Source organism: Vidua macroura, chromosome 8 (genome assembly GCF_024509145.1).
Source record: "Vidua macroura isolate BioBank_ID:100142 chromosome 8, ASM2450914v1, whole genome shotgun sequence".
Taxonomy (NCBI): Eukaryota; Metazoa; Chordata; class Aves; order Passeriformes; family Viduidae; genus Vidua; species Vidua macroura.
In genome coordinates this window covers 13,296,753-13,317,170 of record NC_071578.1, presented here as the reverse complement: position 1 = coordinate 13,317,170, position 20,418 = coordinate 13,296,753, and the positions used below count along the sequence as shown (strand labels likewise).

The 20,418-nt window shown below is 51.3% G+C and overlaps 1 protein-coding gene across 1 annotated transcript; it reads left to right on the top strand.

Annotated features, from left to right (window-relative positions):
- The first annotated feature begins 14,305 nt into the window (after positions 1-14,305).
- LBX1 (ladybird homeobox 1) lies at positions 14,306-16,352 on the top strand. Its single transcript, XM_053984015.1, has 2 exons — positions 14,306-14,826; positions 15,134-16,352. Exons 1-2 carry the CDS (start codon positions 14,502-14,504, stop codon positions 15,634-15,636), a joined length of 828 nt encoding a protein of 275 aa, XP_053839990.1. The 5' UTR covers positions 14,306-14,501; the 3' UTR covers positions 15,637-16,352.
- The last annotated feature ends 4,066 nt before the right edge of the window (positions 16,353-20,418 follow it).

Here is a 20,418-nt window from a genome sequence, read left to right as displayed (position 1 = left end):
TGCACATCAGCCCAACCCTCCAACAGGGAGGGAAAAGGAAAGAACATTCCTGGGGAGGGGACAGAAGTTTTATGGGATGGGGAGGGATCTGCTCCCATGCAGTGATGCAACAGTAAGGGGCTGCCTGCAATGCTCTGCCTGCCCCTGACACTCTGCCCAACACCCTCATTTGTCTCCACACTCCAGAGTTGTTTCTGCATGGGATGAGGAGTGTCCCCCACTGCCCTTTGTGGCCCCACAGCCAGGGCAACATCCCTCCTCTGAACTCAGTTACCACTGGACAAGTAAGTCTGCAAATGCTACCTGGCACTGCTCCCAGGGCAACACAGCTTGGGGTCCAGGGGACGGACTAGCCCTGCAGGGGAAAGGTGGCCAACCCACACCAGGAGACCAGCATGGAGAGGACTCAAACAGGTCCTACCTCAGGCCCCACAGGGGATATTTTTCACTCATTTCTGGGCAGGTTTTGAATTGATGAAAAAGAATACAGTAGTGTAGAGCTGTTTCAGCTGGACTATTTCAGCAGTGCAGTTTCAGGTCTGGGGTATAAGCTGTTAGGTGATGGAGAAAGATTATCCAGTGCTGGTTATGGGAAACTGAACTGGGAGATTACAGTGAGGAGAAGTTTTTGGTGTAACTACCTTCAAAATAACCAAGAGCTGGGAAAGAGCACAAAAGGAACACCAGTATCATCACCTCTCTGTGTCTCAGGGTCCTCACCTAAAGCAATGGAGATCACTTGCTGGGAAAAGTGGTGCATTTCACACAAACCCCAGTATGACTAATTACCATTATAGGATAAAGGGCTGGATAAGCTCATGGATTCTTCTAGGTCTTCCAGACCTACATTGTGGGATAAAACATCTGCACCACATTTTTGCCTCTGGAGCATGCAGATTTGCTCCCTTCATACTTCACTCTTCATCAACAAGGAGCACATCAAATACAGATGAACCTACAGTTCATTTGCAAGGTGCTCAGCAGAGAGATGGGGCTTGGAAGGTGCCCCTTGGGATGCAGCCTTTGGAGCTGTGTGTTACAACACTGCAGGTCAGGAGCTGTAATGGGAGGTCACAGGAAATAAAGTTATTTTGTTTAATGGCTTCTGAAGACTGAGGGATTTGGGAAATTCACTAGAACTCTGGATCCTGGCAGGAAACCTGTACTCTGTTTCTGTGCTGTCAACACCAAGCAGCCAAAAAAACTGGGAAGCAGGTTCAAAATCATGAGAGAATGCTTAAACCAATGAAATACATGGTGGCTTATCCATGTCCCTTGTCCTGAGCGATTTGTTCTTAATATTCACTCACCTTCAAGGGTATCTCTGTCACCACAAATCTCAGATGAGAAAACCCACATGTGCAAGTTGAACTGTCCCCAAGTGACATTTTAAGTGAAATGTTAAAAACTGGCAGAAATCCAGTGAAGCAGTGAGACTGGGTGACCCAAAGAGTCTGCCCAGCAGGGCAATGGTCAGGGTTTAAGCCCTAGAGGTCTGTCTAAACAGGGGGAGATACCTACAGCAATGACATTTTGGCCCTTGCCCATCAGTGGCATGATTCACCAGTCCAAAAGTCGCATGCGTATGATTGAGACAGAAACACATCCCAGCAAGGCTGTGGGGAGACGGCAGGCAGCCTTCTGCAATTAAAATGAAGTATTTCGAGCAAATCTGGCTCTTTCCTTACTCCTACCGCATTGCAAAAGCCTCAGGAAGCCTCCCCAGGGGCTCCCTCCTCAGCCTGGCAGGGTTTGTGTCCCCCACAGCGCCATTGAGGCTTTCACATCACCCCCACAGGGCTGGCGGCTTTCACCTGTTTTAAAGACCTGTTTTAAAGACCTGTTTTCCTTCCCCCTTTCACCTCCTCATTCTGTCTCACAGTCACGTTCCCAGCTACCTCTCAGCAGATGTTTATGGTGCTTTTGTAAACACTTCCACTTTCTCAAGCTTACCAAACTCTTTCTGTCTCACAGGTGCTCTTGTCTGGAGAGTGCAATGTCATGAAATGACTGCTCTGACAGCAGGCATGTCCTCCCCCAGCTCCTCTCCCTCCCCAACAGTGCCATGTCTAGAGAAAAACCTTGTGAAGGCTGAGCACACTTGTCCTTACACTTTTGCTGTAACGTCCCAAAACATAATTTCATAGCAGGGCCAAAAAGTCCCTTGGATTTAATTTTACAGCTGCAAAACCCTCCCAACCCTGAGAATGTGGGGTATACAGAGGCACCAAAACCTGGGTGGGCAAAGGAACAAACCCAGAGCATTCCAGGCCATGGTGGGGTCAGGCTGAGGGACAGTCTTTTGTCCAAACAGTGCTGTCTTGGGTACTGCCAGTGGATGCTCTCTGTTCAATGCAGTGATGCCCAGCTTGGGTTCATTCCAAGAGGGAATGTGTGAACCCCAAATTCCTGGTCTGCTTTTTCCTAACTACTCAGGAAGCTCTGGAGATTTTGACTGACTGGGTTGACCTCCTTCCCCACTATTTCTGTTCCACCACTGCGGCTCCACTAGCCAACCCTTCGCATTGACTGCTATCAACCCCATGTATCAGCCAAGAAACTTCCTCCAACTTATTGTGGTGGTCCAACACCTTCCTCAGGTATTTGCTCAACCAGAGACACCAGAGGCTACCCCATTGCCCACCACACCATGAATGTCATCCTCCCTCTGAGGTGCATCTTGACTTTCCTTGGTCTTCTCCATTGAGTACTCAGTCCTGAATGACAGGAGATTCACCTCTCCCATGCCAGTTCCATGCAGGCTGACAGGCTCTACCAAAGAACTTCTGTGCTGTCAGACAGGCTGAGGAGTGGGTGAGCAGGGATTAAGTGTATGCCACTTCTTCCTGAACAAGTGCAAGCAGATGTAGAGTTATCAGGTGGCAGATTCATAACAAACAAAAGGAAGATCTTATCTGCATAGCTGGTAGATCAGCCATGAAGCACATTGCCCTAGGATATCATGGATACCAAAAGATTATATAAGTGGTTAGATGCATTCATGCAAGAACAATCTATCTGGGGCCACAAGACATGAAGGTATCACTTCTGGCTCAGGAGTCTCTGAACCACAATCAGCTGAGGGCTGGGAAAGTATCCCTGCGAAGCATGACATATACTTACTAAATTTTGTATGATAATAATATACAGAATTATATATAATACAGTTGGGTCTTTTGCTCTCTCAGGATGACCAGAAGCAGCAGCAATGGAGTCAGGATATGAGGCTACACAGAATTTCATTAAACCCTGTATGGCCTTCCTCAGCCTCTCACATCCAGTATGGATCAGTGCCAAGCCGACTGCCATTAGCACTCCTGCAAACACGTAGCACTCACATCATTGGACTGCCTCCTTGCTCTTCCAAGGGATGAACCATCTGATTCTGAGAGGATTCACAGAGCCACACCTCCAAGTCAGACCCCTGCCTGTGCTGGGGATAAGCTTGGTGTTAAGTTGTGTGATTGACTGAGCTCTGGGTCTAAAACCAGACTCTCTGAGTCAGTCTTGTCTTGGGTGTGGTTTCCAGTCTTTCCTGGAAAGTTATCAATTAGGGAAACACTTTTCTGAAAGATCTTTCTCCTGTTTCTGTTTTGCAGAAATAGATTCTTTTTCATTGCTCATCTCTTCTCACCTGATGCAGTAATATTGACTTTTCACTGCTATTTTGCATGATTCCCTGAGTACCCCCAAAAACAGCACCATCTCCTGTGCTCCTGGTCCGCAGAGAGCCACCCCCATTCCTGGCACAGCCAAGTGCCGTGATATGGAGGTCTCAAAAAGTGCCCTGCTCCGTGACCATGAGCAGGCATAGACCCTCTGCCCCTGACCACCAACTTGTAAAGCAGAACAGGCCTGGCCTACCTCATGCAGACATTTTTGGGTATGAATCAGCAGCTTTGGGACAGGAAAGCACCTTGAGCATGACACAAGCAGGTCCAGGTTCAAAGAGCAACCATGACTATCTTCCTATTTGTGCCCTTCCCCGCTTGTCTTTGCCCAAACTCTGCCAAAACTCCTGCTTGGGAAAGAGACCTGGGGATGAGGGCCAGATTTGGCCCCTCCAATCTCAGGGGAAAGTTTTGGGGAGAAAAGAAAAAATTTATTTTCCATTCAAATACAACTAATAATAAAACTAGGGGAGAACAATGCTGGAAATATGCTAAATAAGCAGAAATCTGGCTAAACAGAAGTTTTCCACAAGACATCAAGAAATCTCTGAATTGCTATGAGTGCCTTATTTAGTGGTGTGTGTGCTTTTTGTCCACACAAGTTCCAGTCACTGCAGCCATCAAACATTTTTTAATAGGAGCATTAACTTAAAAACAGCTAACAGTAATATTCCTAGCTGTGTGGAAACAGCATTTTATTAAATGCTTCACACAGATTTTGTATAATAAAGATGAATATATTATATCCTCTGCCTCCCCCAGAGTGAAACAATAATAGGAAAATAAAAAAAAAAAAAAGCCAATAAAGTGAAACATAAATAGAGCATAATGGGACTAGTAGCAAACTGAACTGACTATATAACATCTGCTATTGTTTGCCTGGCAAATGCAAACAAGGGGAAAAACCAAGAAAGATTTGAACAGCCCTAGCCTCTTTCCCCTGTGCTGCAAGGAAGCAGCACTGATATCCCAAGCAGATTAGAGCTGACAGAACAGTACAAGGGCGGCTTGCAAATTTGTTCTTAAACAAATGTGTGAAATTCCCTTTGCTTCTGTGCACGAAGCAATTTTCACGAGTCTTTTGCTGCCAGGCAGTTTATGTGTGAAAATATTCCTGGGTCTGGTGAGCTCTTGATGCAACCATTCATTCATTTCAAAGCTCACATTTTGCCATGTGTTTGCCCCTCACTATCCTCTGGTTTCTGAAGTTACCCTATCAGCTGAGCCAAAACAAAGCTGGGCAACAAATCCTGCCAACTGATGGCATACAGAAAGAGGGGGTATCTATGAGCAAAGCCTCAGTTGGCTTCTGTATATCATAGCCAGGGAGCCTGTATCCATCACCTTTGGAGAAATCAGGATAACTAAAGGATCACACTGTGAGCAGAAGGGGGAAAAAGGAGGGATTTTTGCCAGACAACTCCTTTGCAGATAGTGATCTGGCCAGCTCACAGGTGTAGCCAGCTCACAGGGCTCTGCATCTGCAAAAATCCAGTCTGTGTTTGTGACCAAACTTAAATCATAGCCATCCTGACTGAAAACAGAACTAGTTGGAAGCTGAGGGAAGGAAAGAAGAGCTAAATGCCTATAAAAGTCATTTTCTGTTTTATTTGTTATCTTGCTTGTAATGATCACACCATGTTTCCTCTCTATTTTTACAGTAAGTTGTACTCTGATCTCAAGAGGCCCCTGGATGACTTATTATTAACGATGTCTTCTTATTATGGATGGTGATTTATTATCAGAATGATTCTATTTGTACTGGGTATGTTGTTCTGCTGCCAGCACAAGGCTGTTGCCATCTTCAGAGCAAAAGGTCATGTTCTTGCAGCACAGTGTGCCCAGCTCCACTAGGCTGAGCTGGTGAGATTGCAGACTGCAATACAGGGCAAAAGGACAAAGACCAAAGGGAAGAGAATCCCTGGTGTACCCACATTGCAACTCCCCCACAGCTGTGGGGGGCACAGATGATCCACTGCTGGACTTCACACCTCCTTACCCACTGCCTACACTCCTTGTGTGTAATGAGGTCACCATTTAGGGATCTGTACACATCTCAGTAAAAAAATCCTATCTTCTATAAATTTTACATTGCATTACCAGTCAACAAATGTTTATTTAGCATTGGGAAATTAAAAAAAAAAATTTCTCTCCTGTCCTTGGAGTCCATGTACTCCAAGATTCACAAACGTTCCTTTCACTGTAAATAAAGGTCCATCTGGAGTTTGGCAGTAAGTTCAGAGGGCACGGGAGACTTCAACACCCATTGCTTCACTGAGACTGCAAAAGGCATCAGGAGCAGGTACACAGCTTTCCAAGCAGAAAATCCCAAGATTTAAAGTGAGGGAGAGGGGCTGCTTCTGGGAAGTTAACCTGTGCTCTCAGACAGACTGACCTAGCCCCTCCACGGCTGCCCTCAGTGCCCTACCTCTAGTGGCAGCTCCCTGGCCAGGGATCTCTCATGCCCCACCACTTCCAGTCTCTCCCAAGGGTGAGAGATGCCCACAACAGCCAGCCAGAGCCTTTGCACACCCCAGACCAGGTTATTTCTGCTGTGTGCTGTCTTAATACCTCCCTTGCTCACCCTCTTAGCTCTTACTGAGAAGCACTGGCAGGTGTTAGTTAAATTGTAACACCAAGGCAGGCAAGTGCAGAGAACCTGACTGCTTTTTCCATGTGCAAGCGGAATCCAGACCCACTGTTGCTGCATATTTGGCATTAGTAAAGACTTGCTTTGCACACCTGTAAAAAACAACGCAGCTAAACAGACCCCAAAGAGATTTCAAGCAGAGAAATTGAATCAATCTTGAGGCTGTTCACTACACAGGCTTTACTCAGTGCCCAGGAGAAAAAGTCCGGGCTGTAAAGTTCCACAAGTCACAAGTGATTGTACATCAGCTGAAAAAGAGTCCTGGGTGCCAGGCCAGATGACATGGGAATTTGGTGCCAAGAGATGTCACAAACTGAACAAAACAGAGAAGGGAAGTGGACAGGACTCCAGGGTGCTCAGAGGCAGAATCATAAGAGAATGTTGTAGTAATATTAAACTTTAGAGGTCAGAGTCTGAATCTGAAGAGTGGTAATCAGGAAGGTGCCCAACAAGAGAGATTTTTTTTTTCACTCCAGCCTCCTCCAGGAAGCTCTTTTCTCTCTTTCCCTATCGTACCTCCATGCAGCACTGGAGATAGGGAGACAGCCTGATCTGACAGTGGTCGGTACAGAAACACTGTAAGCTGACAACAGCTATTATGCAGGATGGGAATGCCAGTCACCATTACAGGGTACTAAAAGTACCCATAGAAAGAGCCCTGCCTGAAATATGACCAGCTGAGGAATGTGTTTAAGGTTCCTGAAACAGAAAGCAGAATAAAATAAACATATGTGTAAAGCATCTCATCAGAGATGTCTGCTGGTCATGGACAAACTCTTGGGGAAAGGCTTCTTTATGAAGCAGGTCTGAGGATGCAGAGAGCAGCTTGGCACTGGAGAGCAGTGGATCCCTCTGTCCAGCAGCAGAGGCTGGGAGAGGTTGGAGAATCATCTTTTGAACCCCAGCTGGAGATGAAGGCGATGAGAAGGCCTGCCTTTGGTGAGAGGAACAGGGTAATACAGAAGAGGAAAGTTGCAATACCCTGGCTGGGTCTGGGGATGTGTCTACTGTTAAATGCTGCTGCAGTTTGGAATAAAAAGAAGAAGAGTTGTCTGAGGCCTTGCAAACTCACCTCATGTGTGAGTTGAAAGACAAGTGAACTGTTGTTTGACCCTACCTCTAGCTGCTACCCCTTCATAACAGGACAAGAGGAACAAACATGGCAAGTCTAACATGAAGAGATGTATTTTAGGGAGAGTTTTCTTTCCAGCAGCACTTCTCTGAGCTTGGAGGGCTCCTCCGAGGCCAGATGGAGTAGGATGAAAACAAAGGAGGGATGAAAAAACAGGGGGACTGAAAGAAAGAAGTGAGAAGAAGGAGCACCTCACAGCGCTGGAAGTTGGAAGAGATCACAGTCAAACTGTGGCTTTGCGTCTTGGTGCTGCTCTTGCAATGGATGGAAATATTAGTTTTTAATTAATTGTCTTACTGCAGTTGTTGGAAGGGGAATCACCTTCAAAAAAGAAATACAAATAACTGCTTTAACAGGAAACTTTTGCTGCTGTAATTTATTGGAAGGCAAAATGAGCTCCGATTACATTATCCACCCGCACAGTGCCAGCGACGTGTACTTCGGATATTGCACTATAATCCAATGACTGCTCCTGAATTATTAACACCAAGTTGTTATTAGAAGAAGTTGCCTGCCTTATTTCCACCATTGTCCCCCCCCAGTCCCTTTATTAAGTTTCAATTGATTCCCCACACCTCCTCCTGCCCCCCAAAAATGAGCCTTCGCCTCCCCAGCTCTTTCATAGCTGGCACAAACGTTACTTGCTTTTGGCAGCCTGGTGAATTATTCACGCATGCCGGGAGCGGCAGAGATATTACAGGTCTCGGAGGAGCCAGCGTGGCTCGGCTGTCACAGTCCTGGGTGGCTGTGTCGCTTGTCCCCCTCGCCGACCAACCAACCAAAGTTTTGTGGAGCCCCGAGTCCGGAGCACAGTTGCAGGGCAGGGAGAAGTCTTGCGGCAGACCCTTTGCAGCTTCTCTCCCGGGGGAAGCGAGGGATACCCGGGACTGGGGTGAGATGGGCATCGCCTCGGGTCTCGACACCCCCAGACCAGCCCCGCGGAGCCCAGAGGTGACAGGGGAACCCAGCGCTGTGCGCTAATTCCAGCCGCCTCCAGGCCCAGCTGCACGGGCCGGCTGCCGTCTGCCCCCGCCTCCCCAGCGCCCAGCCCCGCCGTCCCAGGGTCAGCTCCGTGGCCATCTCTTCCCCTTTTCCATCCTCTTTCCTGGAACAGAGAAAGACTGGAGAGAAGACGGTGGCTGCTCCCCGACCCAAAACGAAAGTGGCCCAGGGGACAAACAGGCTCTGAACAGGCCGGGGCTGCGCTGATCCCCCCTGAAGAGTCTTCCCCGCTTGCCCTAAGGCCCGGCCTTTTCTCTCCTAGAACTGGGACGGAGCAGGGAGAGTCCGAGAGCTGCTAAATCTCTGTCATGCACAGACCCTGACACGGCCAGGAGGCCTGAAATGCCCCCGACAGTCTCGATCCCACCTCCCTGCCCTCCAGAGGAGTTGTGCGGATGGCATTTATCGGAGTATTTAGGGGGTTTTAAAACTATGAATTGATAAAAATCAAGCTCTCGCCTTGCCTGGAGCTGGGACAGGCACGTCCCGACTGTTTTTCCCAGGAAGCTTGAGTCCTACTGGGTTTCTTGGACTAGAAAATAAAATACTGGAATGTAAAAAATTAAATACGTTCAGACGCTTCTGTTGGCCCTTCTCTCACGAGAACTCCTGGAACGGCTACTGGAGACTCTGTTCCCAGGGGAAACCCGGGGGTCTGGCTGGGGAGCCATCAGTGCAGATTGGTTCTCTAGCCCCAGCAAACCCCAGGGAATCCCTAAAATCCACCAGGAATGGTGGGACGAGAGGGTCCCCGGCTGTGCTAAGAGGACCGACAACGTACTGGTTCCGGACATTAGAGATGGGGGCACCCCCACATTTCTTCCCTGCTATGGGAAATGCTCCCTGGGACCCCACGCAGGTTGATGAGGTGGTTGGAGGAGTTGATCCACCCGGTAGTTCCTTTCCATTTGTGCTCTAAAACGGCTTGTGGGGGAGACGGGCTCCCCTATTTCCTTTACACCAGCCCGAGAGAGTGCTTGCTTACACCGGGCCAGGGGCTTGCCTAAATTGAGGCTCCCCCCCCTCACGGCCCCACAGCGGGACGTCAAGAGTGGTGCGAGCACTGCCGTGCCAGCTCCATTATGCGGGGACTTTGCGGGTGGGAAACAAATCGGTCGCAGGAGTGGGCAGAAAGTACACGGAGCCTGCAGCTCCGCTGATCTCGGAGCCGATGAGTTCGCCCCGAGAGTTGGTTTGCAAACGAAAATCCCCAGGTGGAGTCGGGGAGCTGGGCACCGCACCGCCCGTCCGCCCGAGGGGGGCTGCTCCTCGCATCCCGCTTCTGGTTGAGTTTCTGGGCCCCGCGGGTTTCGTCCCTGGTCGGCCCCGTTCAGGTCCCGACCCCGCGGCCGAATACCTCCGAGGGAACGGCGACCTCTCCATCTTTCTCTGCCGGGGAAAGTTCTGGGCTTCGCGGTGCCGGTGTGTCCCAGCCGGCCCGGGCCGGGCCGACCCGGGCCAGGTGCGTTGCCCCTGACCCCGGCTCCCAGGCCGGATGGGAGCGCTTTGGTGCAGAGAAGTTTCTTCCCCTGCAAGGAGGTGGTTGCGAGGGAAGGAAGGATCGGCCGATAGCTGTACAACGAGCTCCAGAAATGGGCTCTGCTGGGAAGCTTCTTCCCAACCCCACGGCGCTCCCCGCTACCCCAGTGCCCCCTCCCCATCACAGCTGGGAGCTGACGGACGCCCAGCTCGGGACGGTTGTTTTCCAAAGAGACCAACGCCGTGCAGTGCCCGGCGGCGGCGGCATCAGGGGATACCTGTAGGTACCTTTTAACCGGCCGTTTTTAAAGAGTGGACTGGGACAGGGACCACAGACCCCGCCGTGGCTCTCCGTTCTTCACCGTGGGTCCCACCGGGGCCTCTCTGCCCCTCAGCCCTCGCAGCCCCAAACTTGGAGGGGTGTTCGAAGACTAAACAGTTATTTCGTAGGTTCCCGGCTCGCCCTCCCCCCTTTGAGAGATGCTGTGCCAAGACTAGCTACTTGCTCGAGGGCACGGAGTTTTGCTTCTCTCCCCGCTGCTAACAGGGAGTGGTAACGTGTTTAGACCACTTAAACTAGGCAGACATAGCTGGGAGCCATGCACGGCTCAGCTATGCCTGGAAAGGAGGTGTCATTTGTACGCAGTTACTTTGGTGATCAACACTTGAATGATATATGCCGCCTGCTTTAATTATATTCCTGTGACATTTTCCTGGACAGGAGCGGACCGCACACAGCCAGAGCCGGGCAGCCCCGGGAGCGTCCCGCTGCTGCCCGCCGGGCCCGGGACTGTTCCGGGGAGGGCAGCTATGCCCACACCCCGAAATACGGTTCTGGAGACGGCAAGAGGAGAGGCTTGCAAAGATGCTACTCGTAGACTGAGACTTGGTTTTTTGGGGGGTTTTTTTTTGGCGTGTGTCCCCACTCACGAGGAGTTTTGATTTCAGCGGCAGTTTTCTCCTCTGTGAGGAGGAAACGCCGCAGGTTTACTCGCTTTTCTTCCACGATGGAAGGTAGGGACCCAGACCGACACTTCCCCAAAGGTTTCAGGGGAAGCCCTCATCCATATCCGGGGACATCCAAGGGCTGCTGTACTCCCCAGCCCCGCTTCCCCCCGCCTCTCGGCAGGGGACTCGACTCAAACTTCTGCCTGCACCAGGAGTAGGTGAGATCCAGGTCCCACACAGAGAGGATGTTGCAGGCAGAAGCGGGGGGGAAGGAGGATTTTGAAGCGCATTGGATGAGGGTGATCTTTCCCAAACGACCTCAAAGCTGGGATACACGACTAGCTGCTGCGTCCCTGCGGGACGGGCAGAAGAGCCCGGTGGGATGCGAAGTTCCCTGGCGGTGGCTGGAGCAGGCCCCCGGCTATCGCCGCGGCTCCCTTGCTCTCAGGAGCCCTCCAAGAACAGTGAGATTCAATGGGACACGCCGAGGGGCACTGAGAGTCCCTAATTCGGGGCGGGGTGCCAAACAGGCTGCCAAAAAAGAAAATTAAAATAATTAAATTCCGAAGGATGAGGAGGGGAGATGAAGAGCTCTCCCCCTAAGCTGGGCTGGGGGCAGCCCACCCCCGGTGCGCAGAGTCGTTTGCGAGGAGGGAGATGCAGCGGTTGCAAAGGAAAAGTAAGCGCAGGACAAACGAGCCCAAATCCGCCAAAGGCAGCACCGGGCAGCCGAGAGTACAGCGGAGAAGGCTCGGTCAGACCCTGCTGGGACAACCACCGAGAACCGGGGGACTCGGGGAAGGGGGCCGGGATCTGCCCCCTTCCCTCTCAACCACCCTTTTTTCAGTGAGGTGCTATGTAGGGAGGAACGCCGGGCACAAGGGCAGGCGACAGGCCTGGAGCCGCCGGGTTGAGCTATTCATGCAAAGCATGAACCCGGCTATCCCCTAGCAGGCAGTGGCCGAGGCAAACGAGGAAGGGTCCCTCTGTGTCGGGAAGTCTGTACTGAGGCTGCTGTCCGTCCTCCCCAGGGCTCTGCCCCTATTAGGCAGCCAAAAGCAAAAAAAAAAAGCAGAGTGTTTTGACAGCCCTGTCCTCCCGCGTAGGAAGAGAAGGGAGACGCAGGCTGGGGGGACAACAGGGTATCCAAAACGGTTTGCAGGATTTCGCTGTGTCTGAAGCACTTTTGCCCGTGCCTTGAGAGAAACGGGCTGTGCTTGAGATGGGGGAGTAAGCTGCTCCCGTGTCTGCACTCCGCTCTGAGGGAAAGGCTGCAGCCGGTGACCGGCTGAGCCTCAGAGCATCCCGTACGCCCGCCAGCCCGCCCAAACTCGCATTCAGGAACGAGGCTATTTTTGTTTCGTTTCCCGCCCCCCCTTTTTTTTTTTTTTTTTTTTAATTTTATTTCTGTAATTATAACACCAGAACCCCGGCTGAGTTCTCAATAAAACCTGGATCCTGACATAAAACGACACGCTGGAAAACAATGCGAGGGGACACAAGGGAGAGGAGGAAAGTCTCTAATTGGTTAAAATATGTTTAAATCACTTCATAAAACCCAAGCAAAGCGAAGCAAATAATCCACCTAGCAAAGCAAAGAAGCTGGGCGATTTAGAATCAGTGTAATTCGCTCCCCCCCGACCGGCTCCCCCCCATCTCCTCGCAGTATTTGATATGATGAATAACCCAATATAGGCCTTTAAAAATAGGTCACTGCATAAAGAGACTCCCAGAGAGCTATAAAAAATGGGAAGAGGGCGCTTTAAGGAGAGGAGCCATTTGCTTCTTTTGTGCTTGTTTGGTACCTAGCGGCCTGGGAACTGCCAGCCGTCCTCCTCTTGGCCCTCAAGGTGAGGAGGGAAAGTTGGGGCCGGATCCAAGCCCCTGTCTCTCTTCCTGCCCCACCACCCCTCCAGCCAGCGCCCGTCCCGTCCCGTCCAGCCCCAGCCCGGCCCGCGGCTCGTGTCCCGGCCGAGGTCCCCCCGGGGACCGTGGGGGGACCGTTCACGCCCGCAGTGGGGGCCAAGCTGTTCACCCCGGCTCTGGGCTTTGTCTCCGTCCCTGTGGAACGGCGAGACAGAAGAGGGATGGTGATCCCCGTTGAAATACTAAGGAGCGGGTCTGGCCCTGCGGAGAGCCGGGCCGGGCCGGGTTCCCCGATAGTGGGGGGCACAGCAACCCCCGCCACCCCTGCCGCTCTCCAGAACCACCCGTGGGCTCACAGCAAAAGGACTCGGACTAGAAACCGGCCCTCCCCGACTCTTTCCCCCCGCGCTGCACCCGGCCAGGACCACCCGGCGCCACTGGAGCCCAAGAAGCCGCCGACATCCCCAGAGCACTCCCGGCCCCCGCCACACAATCCCTCCGTGGGCTCTCCCGACACCGGAGGGGCCCTGCTCCTGCCCCGGCCCCCACAGCACGCTCCGACACAGGGCGCTGGGAAAGAGGAGCACGACAAATTCGGCGGAAACCTTCGGGTTTTATTGGAAAGGAAAGGTCTGCCTTACCTGAAACCAGGCTCTCCCCTTCTTCCCCTCATTAAAAAAAAAAAAAAAAAAAAAAAAAACAAAAAAAAAACGGCTCTGGGTAGAGCTGGAGAGAGACATTTTGAATAACCTGGTAGCCGAAATTAGCAGGAGGGAGAAATAAAAAGAAAAGAAAACAAAAAAAAAATCTCAAGGGGGAAGAAAAAAAAGATAGATACAGCCGGATATTTTTCGGTTTGTTTTGTTTTCGCTTATTATTATTTTTCACTATACTGTATTATCCTGATGCAATAAAGGCTGGTTTGTAATGTAATTTAAAAATATATATGTCCAAACAAATAGCAGGGCCAGAATATGACAAGTGCATTCAGCATTATAATTCAACTGGGCTCCACCTCCATACCGCCTCCTAATTAATGGGTCTCCGAACTTGCAAAAGCCTGCATTGGACAGAGAGAGAGAGAGAGAGAAAGAGAGAGAGAGAGAGGGCGAAAAGTGTCATTGAAGATAATTGATTACCTCCCAATCAACAATAACTTGTTAGCAATAGTCAATTACCCCATCTCTTCTCGCTTCTTTCCCCCTGGTCCGAGGTCTCGGTGCGAGGGCTATTCTTCCCCTCGACGAAGTCTGCTTTTTCTTTTTCTCTTTCTTTTTTAAAAATTATTTTTCAAAATTATTTTGGGGTGGGTATTAGCTGGGGGGGGGGGCAGGGAAAGTGCTGTGATTTGGTGTGTTTCTTAAAATAGCAACTAGAAAGAGAAAGAAAGAGGAGAGACAGGGGGGAGAGAGAGAGAGAGAGAGAGAGAGAGAGAGGAGATAGACAGGAGGGGGGGAAATCTCCGACCCAAAACCCTGGGACAAGAGGTACGGCAGGACCACCTCTCGGCGAGGGACCGACGGCAGCTCTGCTCCGCTCCGCGCCCGCCCGCCGCCCTGCCCGCCCGGCCCGCCGCCCGACGTGGCTCTCCCCGGGAGGACCCGGGGCTCCTCCGCCGGAGTTGGAGGTGGGCTTCAACTTTTGCTCGCTGTCTTCGCCGCCGTCACCCCGCGGTCCCGCCGGGGGCTTCTCCCCGCGGCAGCGCATCCCCGTCGCGGGTGGGGAAGGCAGCCCCGTGCAGCCCGGCCCCACCATGACTTCCAAAGAAGAACCCAAGCCCTCCTCGGGGGAAGAACGGCGGCGGAGCCCCTTGGATCACCTCCCACCGCCGGCCAACTCCAACAAGCCCCTCACCCCCTTCAGCATCGAGGACATCCTCAACAAGCCCTCGGTGCGGAGGAGTTACACCCTCTGCGGAACGGCCCACCTCCTCTCCGCCGCCGAGAAGCACCCCCCGGCCGGGCTGCCCCTCTCCGGCCGGGCGCTGCTCTCCCAGACCTCGCCTCTCTGCGCCCTGGAAGAGCTGGCCAGCAAGACCTTCAAAGGACTGGAAGTCAGCGTGCTGCAGGCGGCCGAAGGTAAGCCCCTCTCAGAGTAGGGGGGTCCTCCAACGGGTGGGTGCCCCGCTCCTCCCCACGGCCTGGTTTGCCTTCTCTCCTCGTCCCCCGCCATCTCCCAGGGTGTCGCATGGGGTGGGATGGGGGTCCCTGGGCGGCCCGTACCCGGCCGGTACCCGGCAGCATCCTCCCCCGTGGCCCTCGGGGTGCGGGAGAGGGGGCTCTGCCTCGCTCCCTCCAGATACCGACGGGGCAGGGGTGTGGGGTCCGGGGACTCGGGTCGGGGTGGACACGGGAAAGCGGGGACAATCTGGCGGCTCGTCGGCAGGCCGGGACGGGATGACCATCTTCGGGCAGCGTCAAACGCCGAAGAAGCGTCGGAAGTCGCGGACGGCCTTCACCAACCACCAGATCTACGAGCTGGAGAAGCGATTCCTCTACCAAAAATACCTGTCGCCGGCGGACCGGGACCAGATCGCCCAGCAGCTGGGGCTCACCAACGCCCAGGTCATCACCTGGTTCCAGAACCGCCGCGCCAAGCTCAAGAGAGACCTGGAGGAGATGAAGGCCGACGTGGAATCGGCCAAAAAGCTGGGCCCCAACCCCGCCGTGGACATCGTGGCCTTGGCCGAGCTGGAGCCCAGCGCCGAGGGAAGGGGCAAGGCGCGGACCGGGTCCCCGCCGCCGCCCCCCGCTGCCGCCCGGGAGCCCGGCGCTCCGCCGCCGCCCCGCCCCGCCTCGCCCCCCACGGAGCGGCCCCGCAGCCGCCGGGACAGCGAGGAGGAGGAGGAAGAGGAGGAGGAGGACGTGGAGATCGACGTGGATGACTGAGGGGCGGCCGGCGTCCCCCCCCCATTTCCCTCCCCCCCCATCCCGACAGCTCCAAACCGGCACCCTCGGCCCCCCATCCCGACCCCGGCAGCGCGGCGGGGCGGCTGCTCCCCTCGGTCGGAGCAATAAGCAATAGAACCCCACCACAGACACACACCCCCGATTAATTTAGGGTAGAGTCGATATCCCTCCGCCTGCCACATCTTCGGAACGGTGCAATTACGGACGGCTTCTGTATAAATATTTAAACTTATATATTGGAATTTTTTTCTTCCCCCTTCTTTTTGAGGTTTTGATTATTATTTTTTTCTATTAGCTATCAGTGATGATTATTTTATCTATAAGGGAGACACGTAACCTTGGAATAAACCTGGCTTCCAACAGATGTTTGGGAAAGCAGTTGTTTTCAAAGACTTCCGAAACAAACCACTTTAGAGAAGATTTAAGTTAGGCTTAAAACGGCAACAGCAAAAAATTAGCCGCTTTCCTTTCCTTGCATGTTTCAGATGTGCACGAACTAATTTTTTTCCTTTTAAAAATATTTTTTTCTTTCGCAATCTTGGGAACTTGGGGCTGGGTGATAATGCAAGCTGAAAAAATATATACTTTCTTTTTTTCCTAGAGCATAGAGATTTGTCTCCAATGCAATTTCTGCCTCATTTTACCAATTAAAAGCTATTTTTACCATTTTCTGCTAGTGTTGTGCTTTTATTAAAAAGCTGCCTTTCGTATTTTTGATATGAAGGTGGTAACAAAAAAAAAAAAGGGAAAATTAAAAAAAAAAATCCTAGAATTATTTTTTACTCTTTTTAGAATTTTTTGCATGCTATGGAAATAAAAAAAGGACAAATCCCAGAATCAATACATTTAAATATTACACTATAAATTAAAAAAAAATGTACAGATTTAAGACCTGGTTTTGTTTGAATTGTACAAATTTTAAAAGGCCTGCTATTTAAGTTCCGATAGGGACAATGTCGTTTTATTTACTGTCTCTTAGAATTGTACAGATAGCTCTTTTTTTTCCGATACAATAAAATCTTTACCATTTTAATATACTTTTTAACGTCCTTCATTTGTGACCGAAAAAATACCCCGCCGGTCCGAGGCTACACCAGACTTTTCCCCCATAGGAATCTCCCATCCCGTTTGCATTTAAAGTTACTCTGAGAGCAGTACCTGCGAGAAAAAATGACGGGAAAGTAGCACACGAGCTAGACCAATATTATTATTCTTTTTTTTTTTTTTTTTTTCTAAGTCTAACGCCAGGCAGTTTAGCAGAGGAAGAACGAGGAGCATCGATAAGGCCGGAGGTGCGGGCAGCGTTTCCCGGGCATGGGGGATGCGCAGCGGCGGCGGCGGGAGCGCGGAGGGGCGAGCGGAGCCACCCGGACCCCGGGGCCCTCCCGCTGTCAGCAGGGCATTTCCAGCCTGAAATTGCAGAGGAAAAAGAGGGGCAGATGAAAAAAAAAAAAAAAAAAGGAAAGAAAAAACAAATCTGAGCGGCTGCAAGAAGTTATCAGCGATTTGGACAAAAGGAGTGGGGTGTGCTGCGGGGGGAGCTGCCCTCCGCCCGGCGGGCCAGGCCTCCCGCGTCTGGGCAAAAGCTGCCACGGGGCCACGGGGTTGGAAGATGCTTCGTTTCCTCTCTCCCTTTAATTATTTTTCTTTTAATTTCCTCCGTCTTTTTTTTTTTTTTTTGTTTGTTTGTTTTGTTTTGTTTGGGTTTTTTTTTTTTCATTTATTTTTTCTTTATTTTTTTCCAGCCAAAATTAAAGCTCTGGTGAATGTGTTTTCTCCTGGCACCGTGACTTGCCTTTGGAGTCGAGCAACGTGTGTTTCTCCCTATTCTTTGCAAAATTTATGTGAGAAAGGCAAATCTGGTGTACAGTGGTGGAGTCGGCAGAGAAGTGTCCAGATAAGACAGGGTTGGTTTGTGGTTTGGATTTTTTTTTTTTGGTCCAGTTTCTCCGAGGCTAAATAAATCTTTCTCCTCTTTGAGAATGGATGGGGTTGTAATTTTTAGCGTAAAGCATGAAAACTGGGGACAAATGAGCCCTCTTCTCTGAAGTGACAAGCGACAATGGAGCATATACAGCCTCCTGCGGTTCGCCATGCTGAAACAAGCGTGCCCCTCCGCAGCAGAGAGAAGGCGAGCGCTTGGAGACCATATGGTTTTTGAATTTTCTTCACAATTTCCAGACAATTTGATGGATTAGGTTAACCCTCCCTTCCACTGTTTAACTCCACAACAATGGGAGCAGAGCTGTTCTCCCTTCGTCGGGGCATCTGTGCGCTTCTATTCTTTTTTCTTTCTCTCTTGGTATTTGGAACAAGCCTATGAATTACAATGAAATTCACTTTTCTTTAGTATTATTTGGAAGAGCACTTGTTTTCCGCCACCTCCCGCCCCCACTCTGCCATCCCCTCTTTTTTCTTTTTTCTTTTTCTTTTTCTTCTTTTTTTTTTTTTTTTTTAACCTCCGAATGATAGCTTTGACTTCTGTCCAGATCTCTCGGAAAGCCTTCAATCTTGTCCTTAAGTGTTTTTATGCTAAACGGGGAAATCGTAAATGCTGAGAAACTGTGACATTTATGTGAAGATCTAGTTAAAGGGCTTTATTTGTTTTCTTTATCTGTTTTTTTTCCCCATTCCCTCTCCTGTTCCCCCTCCTCTCCTGTCCCCTCCCTCCCCCCAGTCTTTTATTCTTTTGTCTTGGAATGGATTTAATGAGGCTGCAAACAGTACAATTCACTATAAGCAAGGAAAAAAAAAAAAAAAAAAAAGTGGCTGGGTGTATGGAAAATAGGCTGGGAGTTAATTTGGGTTTCTGATCTATTGGCTTCTGAGTGCAAAGAGAAGAGATGCCGGGCCGCCTTGCACCCACAGAAGTTTACCACACGTGGCTGGGGCGGGTTAGTAAATAAAGCCTCCTCCTGAAGATTTGTAGCCTGTTAATTTGGCTAGCCCCCTATTTCCAGATAACTGTGATTTTGGCTCTTTAATCTTCGTTTTGACAAACAAAATATTTTTTTTTAGCTTAAAAATGAAGCTCTGGCTTGTGCCCTTCGTTTGTCATTCAGTTTGAAATGTGCCGTTCCCTGGGATCACCTACATGAGTAGATCTATTGCTCGGGATTTGCTTTTCCTCGAATTTTAGATACAATATGGGTTTTAGTTTGTTTTTTTGTTTTTTTTTTTTTTTTTTTTTTTTTTTTTTCTTTTCGGTGGTATGTCTGTTTTGGTTTTTTTTTCTGGTTTCTGTTCTTTTTTTCGGGGGGCGGGGTGGGTGGATGTGGGAGTGGGACTGCTGTTTGTTTGTCGGGTGGTTTGGGTTTTTTTTTTTTTCCCCGCAGCAGCAATAGGGACGCGGTGACAGCGCTGAATCGTGCCCTCTGGGCTGACCCAGCCGCAGCCCTTCCCGTCCCACTCAGAGGGCTGCTGCCATGGACACGGCATGGAACCCCTCCTGCCCGCCCCAGATTCCCAGATTTACCCCAAATTAGGGATCTCTGGATCTGCCTCGGCGACCCAGAGGCCGCCGGCCGCTCCCTTCCGTGCCCAGCGCTATCCCGGAGAAGGAGGGCGCTGGGCCGAGACCCCCAGCTGGAACTTCTTGGCCGGGGACACCTGGGACAGCGGTCCCCTTGTCTGGCCTTCAACTTGCCCCCAGTACTTCCTGCACGGATTCACAGCGAGGGGCACAGTCCGTCCCGTGTCCCACTGCCGGCAAACCCGCAGCGTTTCGGAGCTTCTTGCCCCCAGCCCGGTGCTCCGTGCCCTGGGCACCGGCTCACCGCGGTTCGCCCTGGGAAAAAGTGGGCACGGGGCAGGGGGAGACACAGGCCTTTCCCAAGAAACTCCCGACAAGAGAAATAAAGGTGTTAATCCACTTAAACACCCCAGGTCCTGTTCCGGAGAGGTGAAAACTCGCAATGGGCAAAAGGGTGTGTGGGAACATGGAAGTGCCTTGCGGGAGCGAGCTGGAGGCCCAGAAGTCGCTCATCACCCGCCCCGTCGGGGGCTGCGCTGCCCCACGTCCCCCGCGTCGGGGCGGGCGCAGGCACCGGTCTCGGACAGGTGCGGGCAGAGGTAGCGTGGGCGTGGCGACCCCCGAGGGTCTTGGTCCAGCCCGCACCTCGACCATCGCTGTTCCCTCCCCGGCAGAAACCCCATTTCTCAAACGCAGGAGCCGGACATGCCCTCCTGCGTGTCCCCCCGCTCCCGCCCATCCTCCCGCCCCTGCCATACCCATCCTTCATCCCCAAACTTGACACTGCCTTAGATTTCGTTTGGAGGTGTGAAGGGAGCGGGAGGGGAGGAGGCGGTGGGGGGTGTTGTCTGCTTGGAAAAGCCACTGTTTAGTGTTTGCGGAGGGGGAGTTAAGCTTTTTTTTTTTTTTTTTTCCCTGAGGGGGGTGGAGAAGATCCATATTTGATCTTGTTCACTTCACACAGGGCTCCCAGACGGAGAATAAAGCCCCCTTCTGAATTATCCAACAGGGTTGAAGCAGGTTGAGTCAGTGAAATTCAGTTCCTTATTTTATGAGGTGTCAGAGCTGATGTCGAATATGGCAACGATAACTAATACTACAGTCTGAGGGACCAGAACGTGGTAATTAATCCCAAAGACTTAAGTGTATTTTAGTTCAGGAGAAAAAAAATCACTAATTCAATCGTCCGGAAAATTGAAGTTTGATGCATGAGTCTCTACTGAAAGGAAAGGCTTTTTCTTCCCGATTCTGGGGTTGGGGCAGGAATCGCAGCCTGTCTCCTCCGCTCC